At 37.4% G+C, this 21,295-nt stretch overlaps 1 protein-coding gene across 4 annotated transcripts in view; it reads right to left on the bottom strand.

Moving 5' to 3' along the window:
- LOC126976467 (serine/threonine-protein kinase tousled-like 2) overlaps positions 1–17,394 on the bottom strand; it is a 44,295-nt gene extending 26,901 nt beyond the window's left edge. The window contains exons 1-2 of one of the 4 annotated variants that reach the window (XM_050824800.1): positions 16,938–17,394; positions 16,300–16,359 (exon numbers count right to left, since the gene is read on the bottom strand). In XM_050824800.1, the coding sequence (XP_050680757.1) occupies positions 16,300–16,324 (25 nt within the window). In that variant the 5' untranslated portion in view covers positions 16,325–16,359; positions 16,938–17,394. Of the gene's footprint in view, positions 1–3,444; positions 4,018–16,299; positions 16,360–16,937 lie in introns of those variants that run through there. The other 3 variants (XM_050824801.1, XM_050824798.1, XM_050824799.1) reach the window with 3 other exon arrangements.
- Between the last annotated feature and the right edge of the window lie 3,901 nt (positions 17,395–21,295).

Below are 21,295 nucleotides of genomic sequence, written 5' to 3'. Positions count from 1 at the left end.
TTAATAATAATAATAATTGACTTATTCAAGTTGGAACGTTAAACAATATATATTGGCATAACAAAACATAGACGTTAATATATTCGTCAGGTATTGCATTCTGTAGTTATGTTCAACAGTTCCTCTGGTCGAAGTTATTTATTTCTGCCGTGAAACAATATATTTCCTGATACCTTGATGCAGAGTTCCTCAAGTTGTATATTTGGCTATTATATTTTTTAAATACAACAGAAATCGCAAGCATTTCTTACTTATGGAGGTAACGTTTATCATTAATAGTCAAAGTAACCATAGTAGATAACTTATCTCATCTTCTACAAAGATTTCGTCTTTACCGCCAGAATCTTGTATCACATCTAAAATACTCAAGTGAACTTCTGTATGTTGAAACTTAACAAAACTTAGTGTTTGCTCATTACATTATAAAAATAAATTTACAAACAAGTTTTACGCAGACAAATTTTCCATAGGCCTTCACGTCGCTGCCAGTATCGAGTCTATAAATAGCAGAAGAATATTTAATACAGACATTCGAGGTTTTTTATTCAGATACCCGCAATTTGCCTGAAGTTTAAAAGTGAATTGGTGTAAGGTAAACTTTTAGACCAAGGAACGCCTCGAAGGCAATGAAGAAGGTCCCAAAATTTGATGTTACGTAGATAAACGCGACACAATAGATTCGTGTTTGTTGTTCTATATAGATTTTAAAGAACTGTCTGTAAGGGGAGGGTATGTAACCTCTTACATATCCTACTCTCCTCGGAAACAAGCTAACGGGATCACCACCGATCGTTTTTTTTTTGGAACGCCAGAAGAATCATAGGATGTTTCATGACCTTTTAGGCTTTCTTTGAAGGTAGAAAGCACTTTTGTTTAGTCCTGTAAGCACCGCGCATTTTTTCATATAAAAGAGGGCAAACAGGCAAGAGGTTCCGCAACAAGGGGTCAAGAGATGAGTTGTAAGGCCTTTAAGTTGAGAGTTTGCTCTAAGCTTTAAGATACTTATTAAGTTCTGGCTATTCCATGCTTCGGTTTTGTACGTGGTATGTTCCTTGAAAATGGGAATGTCACAAATCCAGATAGTGTTTTTTTGATGAAAATAAGGGACGAGACGAGCAGGACGTTCAGCTGATGGTAATTGATACGCCCCACCCCGGCCCTCATGATTCTTGTAAAACCCAAAAATTCTAAGCGGCACTACAATTGCGCTCGCCACCTTGAGACGTAAGACATTAAGTCTCATTTGCCCAGTAATTTCTCTAGCTACTAATTGTCTGTCATAGAGAAGATGATATTTAAGTTTGGGGCGTGTGGTACGCTTTGGTGTTGATGCATTCATCTCGACCTCGAGTCATAAGGTATTAAGTCTCAACAGCCCAGTAATTTCCCGAAATAATGGAACGCACAATAACTATATGGCTCTGTATTAACATGAATTATCAAGAATCTTCCTGCATTACCAATCTGTAAATTAACTGTCTTTAGCGGTGCTTTCAGGTACTATATATGGGTGCATTTAAAATATAACATAAGGGCTATGAATTGTCTGTTCGTCCGAGGCGATACTGCTTCCACGACTGTTTCTGTCGCAAATTCACCCTGGTGATGTTTGTATACTAGTTTTTAGGGTGTGAATCCTTAAGCTAGAGTAGTGGTATCTCAAAATTTAGGGATTGAGGTTAGGTCCTTATTAATTATTTGATTCCTTTTATTCTGAGCAAGTAATGGGGTAGATAAAATAATTAATAAAACCATTAATTTGCATCAGCATAATAAAAAGTTTTATTTACTTAATTGTTTATTAGTGTCCTGACTAGTAATGCACTCATAACCGATTTAAGACCAGAAACGGAGGATTATAATAAAAAACCGGTTTTTTCAGTATCGATAAACACGATGTTCAGAACCGGTTCTTCCCGGTTGTATATGAATCGGTAAACTGATTCCCTGTGGCCATCTGCTCGTACTGTTATCTGCTCGTAACCTTTTTACAATTTCAGGACTGATCTAACGATCAAGTGAAACTGATCTCCATGAAAAAGAAATGCAGAAAGATATTCCGAGATCATTACCGACCAATGTAAGCACATAGTATACAATAACTAAACAGGGTCCCTGACAAACAATTAAATAATATTATCGATAAGGGGCACGGGGTGCGGAGGTTTTTGGCGCAGTAGCTGAAGTAGACAGACGAGTTGTGAGAAGTTAGGTGCGGTTTTATATAGGGTTGCTATATACATATATATATATGCCCAATGTACATATTGATCGCCACCCCGGGGCCACTCGCCACTATGATCTCACCTCCATCCTCTGTATCCCTCCCCCTCCAACCCCAACCCACTTTCGCCACCCACTTACACCTCCGTCGCGTCATTCGAAGCCTACATAGAACCATCATAGTAGACAATTATTATCAAAAAAAATATCCCAACGAGACAATGCACTGGAAAACTGAGATGTACATATTCGACGTCAAGGTACCTACAAAATTAGATCATAACGCCTAATGACATCAGTGCCTACAGTATTAGAAGCTGTGTGGGTAAGCTTAATCAAATGTCTAATTACCTGAAAAGAAAATTTTCTAACTGCGCAATCTTTCGAAAAACTGCAAAGAAATAGAGTATTTCCCAGCTATATTAAATATCTAAAGCACCCAAAACCGCTTAAATATAAACAATAATAAAATAAAAAATATAAAAACCGCTAACGGCATTCACTATTCATCACCTAAATATAACATACACCCAGCATGAACATAATATTCCTACACTCGACAACACACCTGCAGTGGAAACAAACCGGAACCTAAAAAAAACTGCTGCTGTAGCAAATACGACCTTATTGCTCACTCACTAAAATCCATTGAAAACATTTCAACAACAGGACAGATCAACAAAACAGAGCAACCATCAATACTGTACTACGACAGTGATATAAAAAAGAAAAATAGCTAAAGTTATTTGAAAACAGAAAAGTATTCTGTACCCCTTATTGTAATTTATAAATACTTACGAAAATGTCGAATCGATCTCGTATCGTAACCAGTTTGGCTTGACCTTGGCGGTAAATTACGATTGACGCGAAATTTTCACTTTATAACAACAAAACTGCTCGAAGTAATGTGTATAAATATCGGGGTTGCGGTTAAGAGACGTATTCTATGCACTAATTATATTACACGACTTTGTTTACATACTGCCTGCGCAATCGCCAAACGTGAAAATTATAAACATTGCGATAAAATTTTTCGTCCCAGTCATTTACTGTTCCGAATGTTAATATTATAGATTTTTTTTTATACGCTATGACAACAACTGATAATAGGCAAGTTTAAGAGATTTAAATCAATAGGACAAGTGGCAGCCTACGGTTCAAACCTCCGCCGCACAAATCCTTAACAATTGAGTATTGAAGGAATGCAAAAAAATCACCAACCCTTGGAGCGGGAGTTGCGGCGGCCGCGCTCATTTGGACGATCGTTCATCACAAAGGTCTCTTTGAAATGCATCTTCCAATGGAGCTCCAACATCCATCAACGGTCACCTGTATCATTAGCACACCAGTCCACATACAACACAACGCAACGCACTGTCACCAACACGATAACTTTCTTTTTAGTTTGATTAAATATAGAACATCTACCGTTCACTACGACGAACCGAGAACGCGTTCCTCCGGCGCCCGTGCCTCATTTTCTGAGCCGCCCGATAGAGTCGATCTAAGTAAACGTGAACTTTAGAATAGGTGCGAAGAGATCGCGACGTCTGTGGTCGCGATGGGACATTTGGCCTCGAGCGCGGAGTACGCCGTACGGTGAGACTTGTGAGCGGCCGCGACGGGACCGGACCTCGCGCTCGCCTCTCGGGGCGAGGATGCGGGAATCGGAATCGGCTTCGGCGCAATACCCGCCTCACGAAAATAATGGGAACCGTGACTGGCGAGTGCACCTCACAACACAGAAGCGCGACGCGTCGCGGTCGACGTCGGTGCGAGCGAGACGCGGATAAACACCAGACTGTTTACTTACGGTGCTCGAGTGCGGGGCGCGGAGTCGGGGGAGGCGCGGGGCGAGAGAGTGCAGGGCGCGGGGTCCGGGCGGCCGGGATCGCCTGCAATCCGCGCATTGCAATTACTTGCCCGCACTTAACAATGTCATCCGAATAACGATTAATTTTACTCTCCTAACTTTATGGCACGGTATGAGACTCTACCGAAATGTTGTATGTCGGAAGTACGCGCCAAATTGAGTACTACCAGTAGTCACACTGAAACCACGAATAAAAATGCCACCAGTAACACCGAAATCAGTGTTAATATACAATCCAAAAATCTCCCCGGTGCAAATGAACAAACATATCGGGTAGAGCAGACTGCCGAGCTATTAAGAAGTTGGACAATCAATCGGCGAACCGTGCACCGAGCGATGCTAACTGCATTCCTATGTGAGTGCGCCCTCCCCCTCCCTCCCACCTCACGGGCGACCTCACTCCCTCGTCCTGCGGGCGCGGGCGGTGGCGGTGCCCACGTGACGCGAAGATTAGCCGACGAGCATGGAGTGCCGCACCGCACCGCGACCAAAATAGAGCACACGCATGCTATCTCAAATCTTGTTCACCTTTTCCACACCCAAACGATCACACACTGACGCCTAGCCCACGCTCTAATCAATTTAGTTGACAACTGACATATTCAACCAAAGTATCTGAGGGTCATCGTTGAACAATTTTTAATTGAATTACACAAAAAACCTACAAGCAAAGGCTCCTTAACCGCAACTGCGCAAAGTTTTTTTTTTTTAAATAGACAACGCAATGATTTGCAAAACGCAGTAGAGCGCTATCATATAGTTATCATAGTGACACGAGATTCACCTGCTACAGAACTGAGGATCAAGTGGAATTTCTATGATTTCATCTTATTGATTTAAATTTTCTGGGTTTTATTTACGATTTCAACAAACTAAATCGAAATGATTATCAGCTGAGAGAAAACACTGCGAACAAACATAAATAACTAATACAAGTCAGTCACCAATCCACGTAGCAACAGCCGTCATATACTTGATCACTGCAAAGCGATTATTTTACAAGGGTTTAAAATTGTCGGAAATCACGCAAAGTTGCCGCATTTAACAAGAAAAAGACGACAGGATCAATACAAGCTGCAAAATGTACACGTGATCGCGTCACTATATAACTCCCTCATTCCACCGACCGCACCCCTAAAACACCCAGATCTTTCTCTGCCCTCTATGTCGACACTAAGTTTTTTCATTCCCACCCAACTCATTTGAAATGTACGAAACCCTAGCTGGCTACACGTTTCTGTTGGGCAACAATAATCTTACACATTACTCGATTATTATATTTGATATAGTAGACATGTTTTGTCACTCAAGTCCTCTTTATGTATATTATAGGTTCTCTACTTGATAACCAGTCGATATTTTCTATATATATGAAACATATAAGTTCTACTATAAATACAGTTATTGTTTTACAATTAGACGATTACCTACAAAAATTATTGGTAATTTAAAAATATTTCGTTAGTTGTTCTATGATTTCCATTTATATTAAGTTCACATATTACGTATGTTCGATTACGAAAAGTCAAATATGAATAAATAAAACGTGGCACACATATTTTATAAAAGTAAACTTAACCAGCACTAATCTGCATAATATAGCCTAGGGTCCTTAAGTATCATTAAGAGATAAATGTAAGGAAATAAACGTTTTAACTGTTGCTTCTCAATATATTCTTGATAATGTTATGTTTGTACATAGGCATAAGCGAATTTTCTAGAAATAATCATAATGTCAACAACAACATTTAAGTCGTGTTGAGTAACGTATATGTATTCACAACATGATCTCAGAAAATCAAAAACAAATTTGTTCCGAAATTCAAAGGAATTGTTAAAAAAAAACATGGGTGTGGTGAAGGTTAACAAAACATACTTTCTTAATGATACCACAGATTGAGAATGCAGCGATCGCCCTCAGGCTATTTTAATAATAAATTTAATTGTAACGAAATTATATAAAGAAAAGAAATCCGCTGAGTATTTGCGCCCGTTATTTTTAGTTTTGAAGCATAATATTATAAGTGACTCAAAATCCTATTTTGATTAAAAATATTCTAATTTAAATATGTTTGAACATGACTAGTGTCATAACTCATAAGATAAAACATTCGTTATCCTCCTCTTCAGTTGTTCACACGTTGGCGAAGTGGTCGTGCCCATGGATGAAGTTTCTACTAGCTACTCTTGTGGCGATTTTTTCTCAATTTCGTTCGATTAGTTGCATTGCATGAGCTTTTAGTAGCTAGCGATAAAATCAAACAATGCAAAAAACAATTCAATACAAATATCAAGTTTCAGTCATTTGTAAGTTACTTTATAAATTAAACAATATGACAATGTAAAATTTTCACGAAAGAAAAGCATCATCGATTAAACAGTTGAATACTCGCGCTATGTTCTAACAGCACAGAATCAATAGCAAAGTGCCACATAGCCAGTGTACATGTTCTTAACAGAATTGGTGGCAAGAGCATTGCGCATTGAAATATTTGCAACGGATGCAGTAAAATGAACAGTTCGTCGACCTCGAATAGACAGGGTTTCACTCGCACTCGTGGAACGGCACTATGCCCAGTTCACTGGCCCTATTATGATTTATTGTATTACATCTTTGCTTCTAATTCGAACACTGCCAAGTACTCATCAAATCACACCGTTCGAATGAAATGAGGTCTTTCATCCTTTCATGACTTGTGTTTTACTTGATTCGGGGACGCGATGACAAGTAAATATTCACTTGGCGCGATATCAAAAAAAAATATCCAGCGCTAAAGTACTTGTTTCGTTTGTCAAACTATTTCAAATATGCTACACTGAGTGTATTCAAAAACAGAGTAGTTTGAAGTTGAAAGGCTACATTTAATTTTGACAAACGAGGATAGCCTTTAAATGAAATAAGCAGATCTAGAATATTTCAGAAGGAATATTTTCATCAAGTTTTTTCTTAAATGTTATCGATCCTCTGTCTGATGTGCACTATTGCGACGGCGACATTGAAATATTCTTAGATCAAGTAAGTTTAGCGCAATTGGAAAGTAGATAGATTTCTTATACGACCTTAATAGATTTTATATCCATTTTGCAGATTTTGTGTTGATTTATGTGGTTTCACAACAATTCAAAATTGCTTTAGCTGCTCAAATAAAAATATTTGAGTTTAACTTGATGATAAAATGCTTTAACTTGATGAAAAAAAAACAATTGCATAAGTATTACAGTTTGTCAACATTTAAGTGAGACAAATCCTTCACAGGTTAAAATAAAGATTTGCATCTGCAGATAGTTTTACATGAGTATTACTTTCTAGAGGGATATATTTTGTGCAAGATGAGGATAAACCTTCTCCTGCAACATCAGTGGAATTACAGAAGCGTTGCTGGCCTTTTAAGAAAGTGTACGTGCTTTTTTGAAGGTACCCATGTCCACTGCGCAAAGAAGCACATTCCATAGATTGATTGTAGGATGGGGTAGTACTTGGATAGGAAATAGAACAAATTGACTTCGAATAAAAATTGAGATCGTCAATGAATCTGAAACAATACTTCAAGCTGGAAATTCTAGCGCTCTGTAAGGTTCAGATCCAGCAGCACATGGAGCATTGCTATATATCTGGTCCGGTACACCCTAGTATAACCTAGAAACATTTAATGGCAGAGCTACTCGAATTGATGCGAATTCAGTACTCTGTGAACGGCCCGATCTTATCCCCGTCCACTTCACCGCAATATCGAGGGGAGTTTCAAAGAGCTTTTTTCGTACTTATACTTGTTTCACACTAATTTTCGAAATAGTGAACGAAATTAACATGATATAACGAGCCCTTCTAACCAATATTCCTGCAATTCACCTCACTTACCTCCAAGTTGGCACTCTTGTATAGCTTAAAGTCAAGCTGTAGCTTTCTTTAAACCACTCCATGGAGTCGTTTTCAGTTCGTCTTTTAGTTTAAATAATGTTAGACATTCTTTTGAGCGGTTCAGTCTCTGAATAGCAGTTTGATTTCGATTTCCTACTGTTTGTAACTTTACAAAAACAGTCTTCTACGGCGGTGGTGACGCAGTTCGTTCGCAGCAACCCGAGAGATGATGTCAGCTGTATCTTTGACTATTGTTATGAATCTAAACTGATACACCTATTGCTCCGCAAATTCCGAATCCAGAATTTCCTTTCGCTGGATTTCGCTCATTGTATTTGGACATGGTCTTACAGCCAGTTACCAGTGCGAGGCTCCTTTGCACAGGATGCCGGCTAGATGATGGGTCCCAAACGGCGCCTATTTCTGCCCTGAAGCAGTAATGTGTAAGCATAACTGTGTTTCGGGAGCGCCGTAGCTAGTGAAATTACTGGGCAAATGAGATTTAACATCTTATGTCTCAAGGTAACGAGCGCAGTTGTATTGCTGCTCAGAATTTTTGGGGTTTTTCCAGAATCCTGAGCAGTACTGCATTGTAATGGGCACTGCCTATCAATTACCATCAGCTGAACGTGCTGCTCGTCTCGACCCTTATTTTCCCAAAAAAAAGCAACTAGGTATAAGCATCCTCAATGTATATATTATAGATTAATAACGCCCTGGCAAATAAATCGTTCATTTCAATAAAAAACACTAAAGTTAAGGCATATAATATAAAACACGATAAGTTAATTATATAGCAAAGTCATTTCGGGCTTATTAAAGCAATTTTTTATCAGAGTATCATAGTTCAGAATATGTAAACAAACAGCTATGAGAGTATTATTAGCCCGATTACTTTAAATTATGGTGTTATATGTCAGTATCATAAATATGAAACTGACACAAATATGTAAACAAATTACTTGTAATAATATCGTAAAACGTAATATAATGACGTATGTGGTGCTACTAAACTAAAACAATTCGTGGATGAAATATTTTTGTGGACGATATAAAAAATGGACTTGAATATTGGCCGCTTTTTACATCCAACCTCTAATTTAAGATTATTTAGAAACAACATCTTGTCTTCCGTAAATTGATTGATCCCCAATCTTAATATCAATGATATGCAGACTATAGCACAAGGTATGCTTCTAGCAACTGCCGTGCCAACATCTCTAGGGGATAGCGTCGATGAGAACCGGAACAAACTTGTTAAATCTCTCTCTGAAATCGAGACTATGATATACAAGTTTTGGAATTGGGCGACAAAATTTAGTCTAGTTTAACACTACGAAGACACAAGTTTGTGCATTTCACTGCAAAAAGGTCTCCCCTCGATTCGAGATAAAATCCAAAGTATTCAAAGAGTAGGCCAAGAGAGCTATTTACCGACTGGAACCAGTTACTATGCATGTAGCGTCAAATGAAAAGAGAAGTGGGGGTGAAAAAGATTTGTCGGTAAGATTTTGGGACATTCATCTATACTTTCTTCGAGAAGATTGGGATGTATTAGAGACCTAGAGTTAACATGATGACGAGGCTGCAGGGCGCGGAACTGTTTACTGCTCCCTCTGCCTACCAAGATTATAGCTGTTATGGGCTCTGAAATTCTACCCTGCCTCACCTATAGCTGACAAACCTGGACGGTTTATCTAAAGACAGAGTGAGAAACATAACTTTATCAATAATCAAACATAGAAACCCTTCAAAGAAAATGGAAATGGGCGGGGCATGTGGCCAGGTACACCGACAGACGTACGTACAGGACACAGGGTCATCGATGGCATCACAACGAAAGGCAGGTTTTGTGGGCAGATGAAATAGTGGCGGTTGCGGGGCAAAGTTGGTTAGAGTGTGAGTTTTTTTTATGGAATAACAGGACAAACGAGCGTACGGGTCACCTGGTGTTAAGTGATCACCGCCACCCACATTCTCTTGCAACACCAGAGGAATCACAAGAGCGTTGCCGGCCTTTAAGGAAGGTGTACGCGCTTTTTTTGAAGGTACCCATGTCGTATCGTCCCGGAAACACCGCACAAGGAAGCTCATTCCACAGCTTTGTAGTACGTGGAAGAAAGCTCCTTGAAAACCGCACTGTGGAGGACCGCCACACATCCAGATGGTGGGGATGATATCCTAACTTGTGGCGTGTCGTGCGAAGGTGGAATTCGGCGGCAGGAATCAGGTTAAACAGCTCTTCGGAACACTCTCCGTGATAAATGCGGTAGAAGACACACAATGAAACGACGTCTCTACGCAACGCTAAGTGATCCAGCCGTTCACAGAGCACTGGGTCCCCGATAATTCCAGCTGCTCTGCGTTGCACGCGGTCAAATCGATCGAGCTGAAACTGGGGTGCGCCAGACCAGATATGACAGCAATACTCCATGTGTGGCCGGACCTGCGCTTTGTAGAGCGCTAGAATGTGGGCCGGCTTGAAGTATTGCCGTGCTCTATTGATAACGCCCAGCTTCTTCGAAGCCAATTTGGCTTTGCCCTCCAGATGGCCATGGAATTGGCAATCGCTCGTGATTTCGAGACCCAGTATTCCGATACGAGGCGAGGCTTTAAGGGAAGTGTTATCGAAGAGCGGTGATACGACAAATGGGGTTTTTTTAGTGGTAAACGCGCAATCTTGATTCTTCTGGGGGTTAAATTGGACAAGGTTTAATTTACCCCATTCCGCGACCTTCTCGAGAGAAAACTCGATATAAGTCACAAGTTTCTCCCGGCACTGGTCGACGTTTTCCCGAGAGAGACCTGCATGGCCCGTGTATACGACATCACCAGTGCTGTCGTCTGCATAGCAATGTATGTTGGAGGTGTCCAACATATCATTGATATGCAGAAGAAACAGCGTGGGAGATAGCACACAGCCTTGGGGCACTCCAGCGTTCACGGGCTTAGGATTCGAGCAAAAACCGTCGACAACGACTTGTAGCTGGAGGTCCACTTGCATATTTTGTGGGGGGGAATGGCCTCCGGTCCTCGACACTAACCTATGCGAAACATAGCGGCACTAGGCCGCTACTTCACGCCGGTATTCTGTGCGAGTGTGGTAAGTAACCCGGACGAGTCTGGCCCGATTGTGCTGACGTCAAAAGACGGTAGCGTGACTCTCCACGACGACTCTCACTTTCAATTGCTGATCACGTGGCGTGGTACCCGCGACGCAAATTTCAAATGTCTATGTTATCAACTTTCGATGGTAGTTTCTGCAACTACCATGGTGCTTACTCTGATAAAAAGATGTCTAGTAAATACGAGCTATAAGCCCCGATTGCACGAACTCTACAATCTGGTAAAAAGTACGCCGTGGCTTTTTCGTGATTGTCGCGCAAAGTATTCCGAACTTAAGAGGTTTTTGAACTTAACTTAAAAGAAAGTTTTTAAAGATCCATTTTTTCAATTTATGTAAAAAGACCTATTTTTAAATTTATACTACTTTACGAGCACTCATAGTAAAAATGCGCATAGTTTATAAAAAATTGTTAATTTTAAAATAATAAAAATGCTGTGTTAGACATGTTTCTTGCGTATTATGTTAAGCTAGGTAATATCCGGACGACCGAGCCTTGCTCGGATTTTTAAGAATGTACAAAACTTGAACAAAAAAAAAACTAATAGGACATCTGGATTCGAACCGGGGTCTTCTGCTTTCCGGATCACCCAATGTCCCATCTGAGCTATAATAGTCTTGTATATAGTGGCGAAATTTACCTTTGTATTCTAATGTTATTGTAGCTGTTTCTCATTCAAACATGGATAAAACCATTTTTTTTAATTGAAACCTAGCTAGATCGATTTATCACCCCCGAAATCCCCTGCATACTTAATTTTATGAAAATCGTTGGAGCAGTTTCCGAGATTCAGATTATATATATATATATACAAGAATTGCTCGTTTAAAGATATAAGATATAAAGTATATATATAATCTAAATCTCGAAAACGGCTCCAACGATTTTCATAAAATTTCGATCTAGCTAGGTTTCAATTTAAACAATCTAGTTTTATCCGTGTTTTAATGGGAAACAGCTACAATAACATTAGAATACAAAATTTCGCCACTATGTACTATAATAGCTCAGGTGGGACATTGGGCGATCCGGAAAGCAAAAGACCCCGGTTCGAATCCTGATGTCCTGTTAGTTTGTTTTGTTAAAGTTTTGTACATTCTTAAAAATCCAAGCAAGGCTCGGTCGTCCGGATATTTTTTCCAATTTGACCCCCAGAAGACTCGAGTTTTCGCGTTTATCACAAAAAAAAACCATTTGCCGTATCACCGCTTTTCGACAACACTTCCTCACAGCTTCGCCTAATTATGGAATACTCGGTCTCGAAATCTGAAGCAACGCCAATTCCGGGTTCACTACCGGGAAGGCAAAGCCACATTGGCTTCTAAAAAGCTGGGCATAAATAGAGCACCGCAATACATCTCACATACTAGCGCTCTTCAAAGCGCAGGTCCAGTCACATATAGAGTATTGCTGTTATTTATGGTTTGGCGCACCCCAGTATCAGCCCGAATCATTTGACCGCGTGCAGCACAGAGCTGCTCGAAATGTCGGCGATCCAGTGCACTGTGAACGGCTAGATCACTTAGCGTTGCATAGACGTCGCTTCATTACGTGTCTTCTACAGCATTTATCAATAATTCCGAGTTCGCACGACACGCCAAGGATTAGAATATCATCACCACCATCTGGTTGTGTAGCGTTCCTCCATAGTTCGGTTTTCAAAGAACTTTCTCCCACGTACAAAAAAGTTGCTTCCTTGTGCGGTGTTTCCAGGACGATACGACATGGGTATCGTCAAAAAAAGCGCATACATCTTTCCAAAAAACCGACAGCGCTATTGTAATTTTTCTGGTGTTACAACATAATGTGGGCGGCGGTGATCACTTAAAATCAGGTGTCCTGTACACTCGTTAGTCGTACTCTTCCATAAAAAAAATATAAACCATCATTCGAATGCAGTGAAAACTAAAGATAAACGTCTATAATTCAAAATGACTATCATATAATATTAGAAGTGTATCTAAACATTTTATAACCAACGACATAATTGTAAAATACGTGACGTAAGCAAAGTTGTCAATTCACATCAAGGCCAAAAGGGTGCGCATGTGCGGTGTTTGGCCATCGGAGAATAAAGATTTTTGCTTGAATAGCGCATTATGATTTGATTTACAAATCTCGAACTTACCCTTGAAACGCCTTACGGATCCTCTTTCATTTAGAAACACAAAGCATTATGCGTATAATATTTAAGAGACTGTTATTAGTTGTTAATCTAGATTCTAGTACAATAAAGAGATGATTCAATATTATTAGCCTAAATTAAACGAACAATTGAATGGTAGTGATGTGGGCGTAGAGCTCCCGATATCGATCCCAGCTTTATATATAAAGTTTCGCACACTTCCTCATCCCTTATCCCTCTGCATGTAAAGATTGAACCACTATGCGTCAACCAATGCACATGCAGAGAGTAAACAAGACCGGTATAGGGACTCGATCGCGGCCTGAATTCCTAAGACTTCCCATACGATCATGCGACCTATTCAGCGCTACTGCGACTTAGTAATAAGTATTTAAAAACACAACGTAAATCCTATATGACATGATTACTCAATACCTTTATCCACTCAACGTATTGTTGCAAATATCAATACGTGGCATGATGCCTGATATACGATGTACGCTTTGTAGTGTGCGTGTCGCAAAACAGCAAAGTAGCTTACTCGCTTCAACTCGCTAACCAATTATCGACCAATATTTGCCTGAACATCGTTATATTCAGCCAAACGTTATTTTTAACCTTGAAACGACGGTTGTTTTTTTTTTGTTTGATTCTATAGATTCTTTAAATAGATTCGATGACTCTAATAGGTGAAAATTTTCCATAACTAGCCAGCGCGACTTCGTCTACGTATACACATGAGCACGGAGTGCTTCTAAAAATTGTTGTTTTTTAAAACTTTATTAACTTTAAATTAATTGAAGATATCGCTTTTTTTTATAAAACTTAGAAGATATAATTGAAATTTATCCAGTAATTTGCCGTGATGACAACTGAAAACCTCTATCATTTTATTTAGTACGTCATTTAATGATTTCAAAACAGTTTTGTGTAACTTTCAGGAGGTAATTAATACATGACGTATGTAAAGTAGAGCAATTATAAAACAATGTCAGCCTATTTTAGTTTGGACACCAGAACCTATTACATATTATAGAATCCCTAGATGACACAAGCTTGTACGTTAATTGCTCTACGACTTCACTTCCCTAGCCTCACCTACAGTATCGGAATAATGCTAGCGGCAATACAGCGGTCATTTGGAAGACAAACCAAGGTGGCTTAATAACCGAAAGACGTCCAGTGCTGGACAAAGGCCTCCCGCAAAGGGGAGTATCCATAATCGTCACGCTTGGCAGGCGTGTTGTCGATCACAGTACATAGTGGTGCTCTCTGATAAAAGATATTGCTGTCCATCTCCGTTTTTATCCCTCAGTCGCCTCGACTGCCCGTCGCCACCCACGAGAGGAGATGGAGTAGTTCTATTCTGGGGCGACATCACACACAATTCATCCTTATAATCTGGATATGTTGCGTTCCCCCACAGTGTGATGCTCATGGGGATTTCTTCCACATATAACGTTAAACATTTTTATTCAAAACAGAATATGATATCACTTATTGAAAGTCAAAACGAAACCCACGAAAAAGTGAGCCTTATACCTGAGAAGAACGGGCACGGAAAGCGCAGCGTGCTTCTTTTTTTTTCATAAAAATATTTTATATCATACAATAAAAATTATTATTTAATAGCCTGTGGGATGTCGCTCCATTCCTAATCTGTGGTATCATTAAGAAAGCTGTTTATGTTATAGTAATCTTTACCTACCACACAAACGTTTTTTAAGGATTCTTTTAAATTTTGTAATACATTAATTTTGTTGAGTTGCCTTATTCTTCCGCTAAGCAATAGAGTGCACGATCTGTGTCTTTATTTGAAGAGTGATGTAGCTGGTAAAATTTTGAATTGGTTCTTTTTATAGAACAGAAGGACCAATGAGTGTACAGGTCACCTCATTTTAAGTAATCACCGCCACCCACATTACAATGCAATAACATAGGAAAACCAGGCAGGATGGTTGCCGGCTTATTAGAAAAGTGTGCGTGCTTTGGTGAAGGAAGAAGCTCATGCCATAGTTTTCTTGTATTTGGAAAAAAGTTGCTTCAAAACTGCATCATAGAGAAATGCCGCACATCCAGATTGTGTGGATGATATCAAGTTCGTGACGTGTCATACGAAGACATGATGGCAAGGATGTATCTATAGTATTTGACGTTTGAGTATTTTTGTTGCATTTCTTTACTTATAATATTGTAATTGCAATGACTTATAGAACAAGTCAGCTGTAAATGTTGACTTTAAAGAGTGGCGATGAGTTTTTTGCCTTATTTTCTCATTAAAGCTCAAACTTTTTTGAAGTGGTGGTAAATTTAAAAACAAGGGAAAATTTTTGACATTTATATTTAGTGTCATTTCTCTGACCTACATAAATATCATTTATGTTGATGTGATTATCATAATATAGAATGTTCTATATCATAAGGCAAGGTACAAATTGTGTGCACCCATTTTTAAAGCTTTTTATTTTTCCAATTTGATACAAATGGGTCAATATCAAATGGAAATAAAAAGCAAACAGATACATGCTAACATCCAACCATGCCACTAATTCCACCGCATCATCATTTACTGAACATGCTGGTCTTACTCAGGATTTAGTATTCAAGTCATCTCAGTTTTCTCTATGGAAGTGATATAACTAAAAGTGCACAGTGTGTTCATTATCTGCATCCTCTGCAAACACAGCATTGGTTTTGCGAGCTATTTTTTTTTATCTATCTGTCATAGGTACATGAAACCTAAAATGTGCTAGCTGTCATGTAATAAAAGGTCCATACTCTGAACTCAGTCACAAATGCGGTTTTATTTTAATCCGAAGTAGCCAGGTATGCCAATTCCATAATTGAGCTCCTATTACTTTAGGTGAGAGTATACAATAAAATGTGTTAAAATACTTACTTGGCTATCTCAAAAAATAGGTCTGTTTGTACTATAATTTGAATATTAGTAAAGGCCTACCGAGTTTCTTCTCAGGTTGTGCAGTATTTATCTACTTAATAGATTAAAGATTCTGATATTCAATCTGAACAATTGAACTGTGTGTATTACAATAAAACATGACTTAGAATGTTTGCTAGTTTTCATTGCACTAACCTGCATAAAGCACCTTCTCCGTCATGCCTGCTGTTCAATAAGCATGTAGTCCATTGAATTCTACAACAAAATAATATAAAAATGTATTAATTTGTTTGAAAATGTTTCAACATTCTTATAAACGGTGATATATAAATATTATGAACTGTGCAAGGCAAATTGTTCAAGTACATTTTAATATTTTAATTACAAGCTACAGGCACACATACAGGTGACCACTCTCTCCAGAGGTATCACAGCAACTTTACAGAATGATAAAATCTATATAAATAAAAAAACAACTACAATAAAATGAGGTTACATTTATTGGTATTTTTGGAATCATAGTCATTTTAAACTTAAAGTCAATATATTTTTATATAATTATTCAGTATTTTGTTTTTTGCTTGTTCTTTATATTTATATCACTATAATATATTTTTGCCCATTTAACATTGAGTTTTTTTTTGTTGGTTAATAGCACTCTCACTTACTGATAACAAATTGTATTGTATTGTACCTAATAACTTCACGAATGTATAGTTTCATTGGATTACTTAAAGTTCACAGAAAAATCGTGCTCTCATTTCTCTATTCAATGTAATAAGTAGAATACGGAATATACACAAAACAGACAAAATCATTTGTGAAATTCTAACCTTGATAAAAACCGTAGATCCACTCAGAAAATCCGTAACACTTGCAAATCTGTTTGTACTCTGTATTGTACACACACTGTCTTTTATTTAAAATAATCACTTTCGTAACACACTACTAAACTACTGCTAATTATTATGACACGTAAATATGCGAAACAAATTAAATTATATATAATATATGTGTTATGACCTTACATATCTAAAAATATTAACTGATAAACAACCGATTTATACAATCCTCTCAATATTATTTACAAATGTCTAAGAACAGAAAACACGACGCTGTCATAACCGCTGTATTCAACACTATTTTTAGAAATTATTTGGATACCATTTTATAACTTGTGTATCACTGATCTGATCCGACATATGTGATCAAATACTGATATTTGATACTTGAAACTGATAAAGTCTCTGAATGCAAGAATTAAATGAAATAAATTCTAAACTGTAATTGTAAACATAGTTTTTACTTTTTAGAATAGGTTACAGGATATCCGATACCACAGACTACTGAGAGATACTACGGACCGATACCAAAGATTAAAATATTTACTCTATCGAGTCTAATACTCTAGAAAAGTACCTGAAAGTTGAAAGCTAAGTATCCATCCCTACTCTGTGCTGAAACTAAATTCTCAGATTGTTGTATTTTATATAGAATGTAAGAATAAGAATTAAATATCATTGATAGATAATATGGAAGGTAAGAGTATAGTAACTAGACATCGGTTTGGCGTCGCTAAGATGAGACAGATAAAGTCCTTTATAAAAATAAATAAAAATAAAATAAAAATAGCCTTTATTGCAGCAGCTACATTAAATTTAAATATATTGCATAACTTAAAAATTTTAATACTTTTCTTGCTACGTGTCCCTCGACATAGGCCTCCTCTAAATTTTTCCAAGTCGTTCTATCTCTGGCTAGACGAGTCCACATGCTTACGACCAAGTTTCGGACGTCGTCCTCCCATCTTTTCGATTGCCTGCCTCTTTTACTTTTTCCATTTCTGGGGTACCACTCCGTCACTTTTTTCGTCCATTTTTCAGAATTGTCTCTGATCATATCGCCATATTTGCTGATAATTCTGCTTACATTTTTAAATTTTGTTTTTCTTTTATGTTCTGCAGCTTCATTCTGTCTCTCAATCTAACACCTAGAAAGCTTCTTTCCATAGAATTTTGGCAAGCTCCTAATGTTGTGAGATTTTTCTCTGTAAGGGTCCATGTTTGTGATCCATAAGTTAAACATGGTAGTTTGGAGACTGAGCGTTTGGAGATTAAATAAAACAACTGCTTGAGTAATATGAAGAATGTGAGGAATATGTGGAATATATATTTTACTTCAGTTACACGATAAACATACAAAATCCTTAAGACTAGTTAACGAATTACAATTGTTACATAAAAAATATTTACAAGTTTAGAAATTACACACCAATACTAAAGCTTACATTTTGACCAATAGTTAAACGTTTGATTAATAAGAATTGAAAATAATATTATGTGTTCTATCTCGCTCTAAGACTTATGCTATCGCAGTAAGCCGGCCAGCGAGCGTTTGTGTTAACTCGCGTCGATGCTCGATCGGCGGATGTCAATGAGTACCCACTCCTGATTCAAATTGAATGAATAGTGATCGACGCGCTTTAGTAGAGTACGCTCGGCCTTGCTGTGAGGGTGTGTAACGCGGAGCATATGACTGATCACGTGAGTGTATCTGCGGTCTTCGAGATAACGTGACGATGCTTGTACTTCAATGAGGTGACTACTGGTGATCTGCATGATTCTATGACTTGATGTACAGCATTATGAAATGGTTCTTATAATAGCTAATATTACGGTATATAAAATAATATGTTCCTTTAGGAACGAATCTTTCGGCATACGCTTATAACAGTTAATATGCACGATTTATATTTCTACGATCTAAGGTATTACGTTACAAGTTAGATGTTAGACATATGTATTATTATTGATATTATTGGTTGTAGGTACAGCTACAGTAGTATGTAAGCACTGAAAACCTTTCTTTGTCCTTAATGGGAATATGCTTGTTCTTCATCACTTCGCTGAGCGACCAATATCTTTTCCAGGAGTTCGTGACCCTTCTATCGATTTCTTTTGTCACACAGTCTTTGATTGATAATAAATGCCCCAGTTAAACGTATTCATCTACATATTCAATTGTTTTACCATCTACTTTAATTTCTTTTCTATCAGAGTTTGTCATTATTTTAGTTTTGTTGACGTTCATTGTGAGGCCTACTTTAGCACTTTCATCTGACAATTGTTGTATGCTCTCGTTGCATTGCAGACTCAGAAAATAGTACTAGATCCCATTCCCATTCAAGATTTCTGAATATCATTTCTAATACTTCTGAGAATAGTTTGGGAGATATAGGATCTCCCTGTCTGACTCCTCTTTCTATTGGGAACTCGCTGCTGGCTTTATACAATTTTATTCGAGCTGTGCTTTTGGATTATAAATTCTTTAAAATATCTATTATTTTTCTATGATCTCCTTGAACTTCAAGAGAGTTCCTCATTGCATCATGTTCTAGCGAGTCAAAAGCTTTGTTGTAGTCGACAAAACCTAGATAATATACACAGTTGTACTCTTTAAATTTGTCTAACATTTGTTTTACTGTGTGTATATAGTCTACAGTCGAGAAGTTTGTCCTGAAGCCTGCCTGCTCTTTGTGTTGGTTCTAATCTAATACCTTAGAGATTCTTGATAGAATATCTTGGAGAAAATTTTATATATGTTTGCCATCAAGCTTATCGGTCTATAGTTTCCAATATCGTTTTTGTCACCTTTTTTATAAATTAGTACTATAGTTGATTTAGTCCAGTCTACCGGAATGCTTTCAGTGTTCTGGATTTGATTAAATAGTTAGGTGCTATTATAGGTAAGGAGGCTTTGAGCATCTTATTTGATATTTGGTCAGGTCCTGGTGCTTTGTCGTTTTTCTGTGATTTGGAAGCTGAAACAGTTTCACTAAGAAGGATATAGGATATTTGTCTGTAATAACATCATATTCATTTTCTTTAACATTTTCCGCTAAGTTTCGATAATTTCTAAAACTTTTGTACACATCACGATAGAAATCAGCTGCAATTCTATTATTTCTTCCATATTCCTAGTTATTCTATTAGTTTTGTTCTTGAGATTAATCATCCAATCCTTTTTGTTCATCAGTTTTTTTAGTGCTTTTCTTACTCTTCCAGTTTTGGTACTTGTGACCTTGTATAGTTTTATTTCTTTTATTAGTATATCTTTGCGTATTTGAGATTTTATTTTTGTTACTTCATTCTGCAATTAAGTATAATGATAGGATGTTTGAGTTTACAAACAAAAAAAATGTTGGTACCTACTTAGTGACAGCAAGAATTCTAAAAAATTAAGAATTTACAAGTGATAGGATCACTGAAGGATGCAACAACAAAGCACTTACATGAATAAATTCTAACGGAACTGCACCATCAAGGAGTCGTTTGTATTAGTATTTTGTGACTATTTGTGTCGCATTAAAGTGGAAGCAACAAATTCTTACGTATAAACTTGGTAGTTACCCAAAAATCTGTTGTACTTATAATAAATGTCAGCTGCATGTTACTTTAATAAAATTAAATAAAAACATGATATAAACAAAAGCAGTACCCTACAACTTGGGTAAAACTACATTTATTTTATGGCAATATTCTATGGTCATTGTTTTTTTTTTTAATATTATGTTTATTTTTAATCTAAAACTACCGGTTCAAATTGAACGAAAATGTACCGTGTTTACAATTGTTAAAATTGTTTAAAGCAAGTTAAAGGAGGTAGAAAATAGTTACTTATGCAGATGCCATATTGATAATTTCTGAAACAGCGTCCACACCTGCAACATTTCAAAAATACCTAACTAGAATAGGATATATGCATGAATTTTAAAAATACTTAAATCTGATTTTTTACATCCTGAAAATTATAGATAAAAACATTCTTATTCAATTAAAAAATAAATATTCTTTCCCGGCAAGATATTTCGGCTATTCAAACGCGCCATTTGCGCAGGCATTTCTGTGACGTCAGAGTCTATCCCAAGAATCTATAATGAACTAATAAATGTATAGCCGGTTTTTCCTTCGGTTATACTGCAAAAACTAATGAACCGATCAGAATAATTCTTGACTTAACTTCTTTAGCATCGTTGTGATTTGAAAGTCGATGAAACGAAAAAGGGCGACAGTAAAAAGAGACAGACAGATAAATTCATAAGAAAATTTGGAGAAAATGAGATAGTAAGCATTATACAGTGTTTTGGTACCAGGCCATCATAGTTGAAGAAGAGATTGTCATATGTATGACG

The sequence above is a fragment of the Leptidea sinapis genome, chromosome 41, assembly GCF_905404315.1.
Source record: "Leptidea sinapis chromosome 41, ilLepSina1.1, whole genome shotgun sequence".
Taxonomy (NCBI): domain Eukaryota; kingdom Metazoa; phylum Arthropoda; class Insecta; order Lepidoptera; family Pieridae; genus Leptidea; species Leptidea sinapis.
This window is presented reverse-complemented; position numbering and strand designations above follow the sequence as displayed.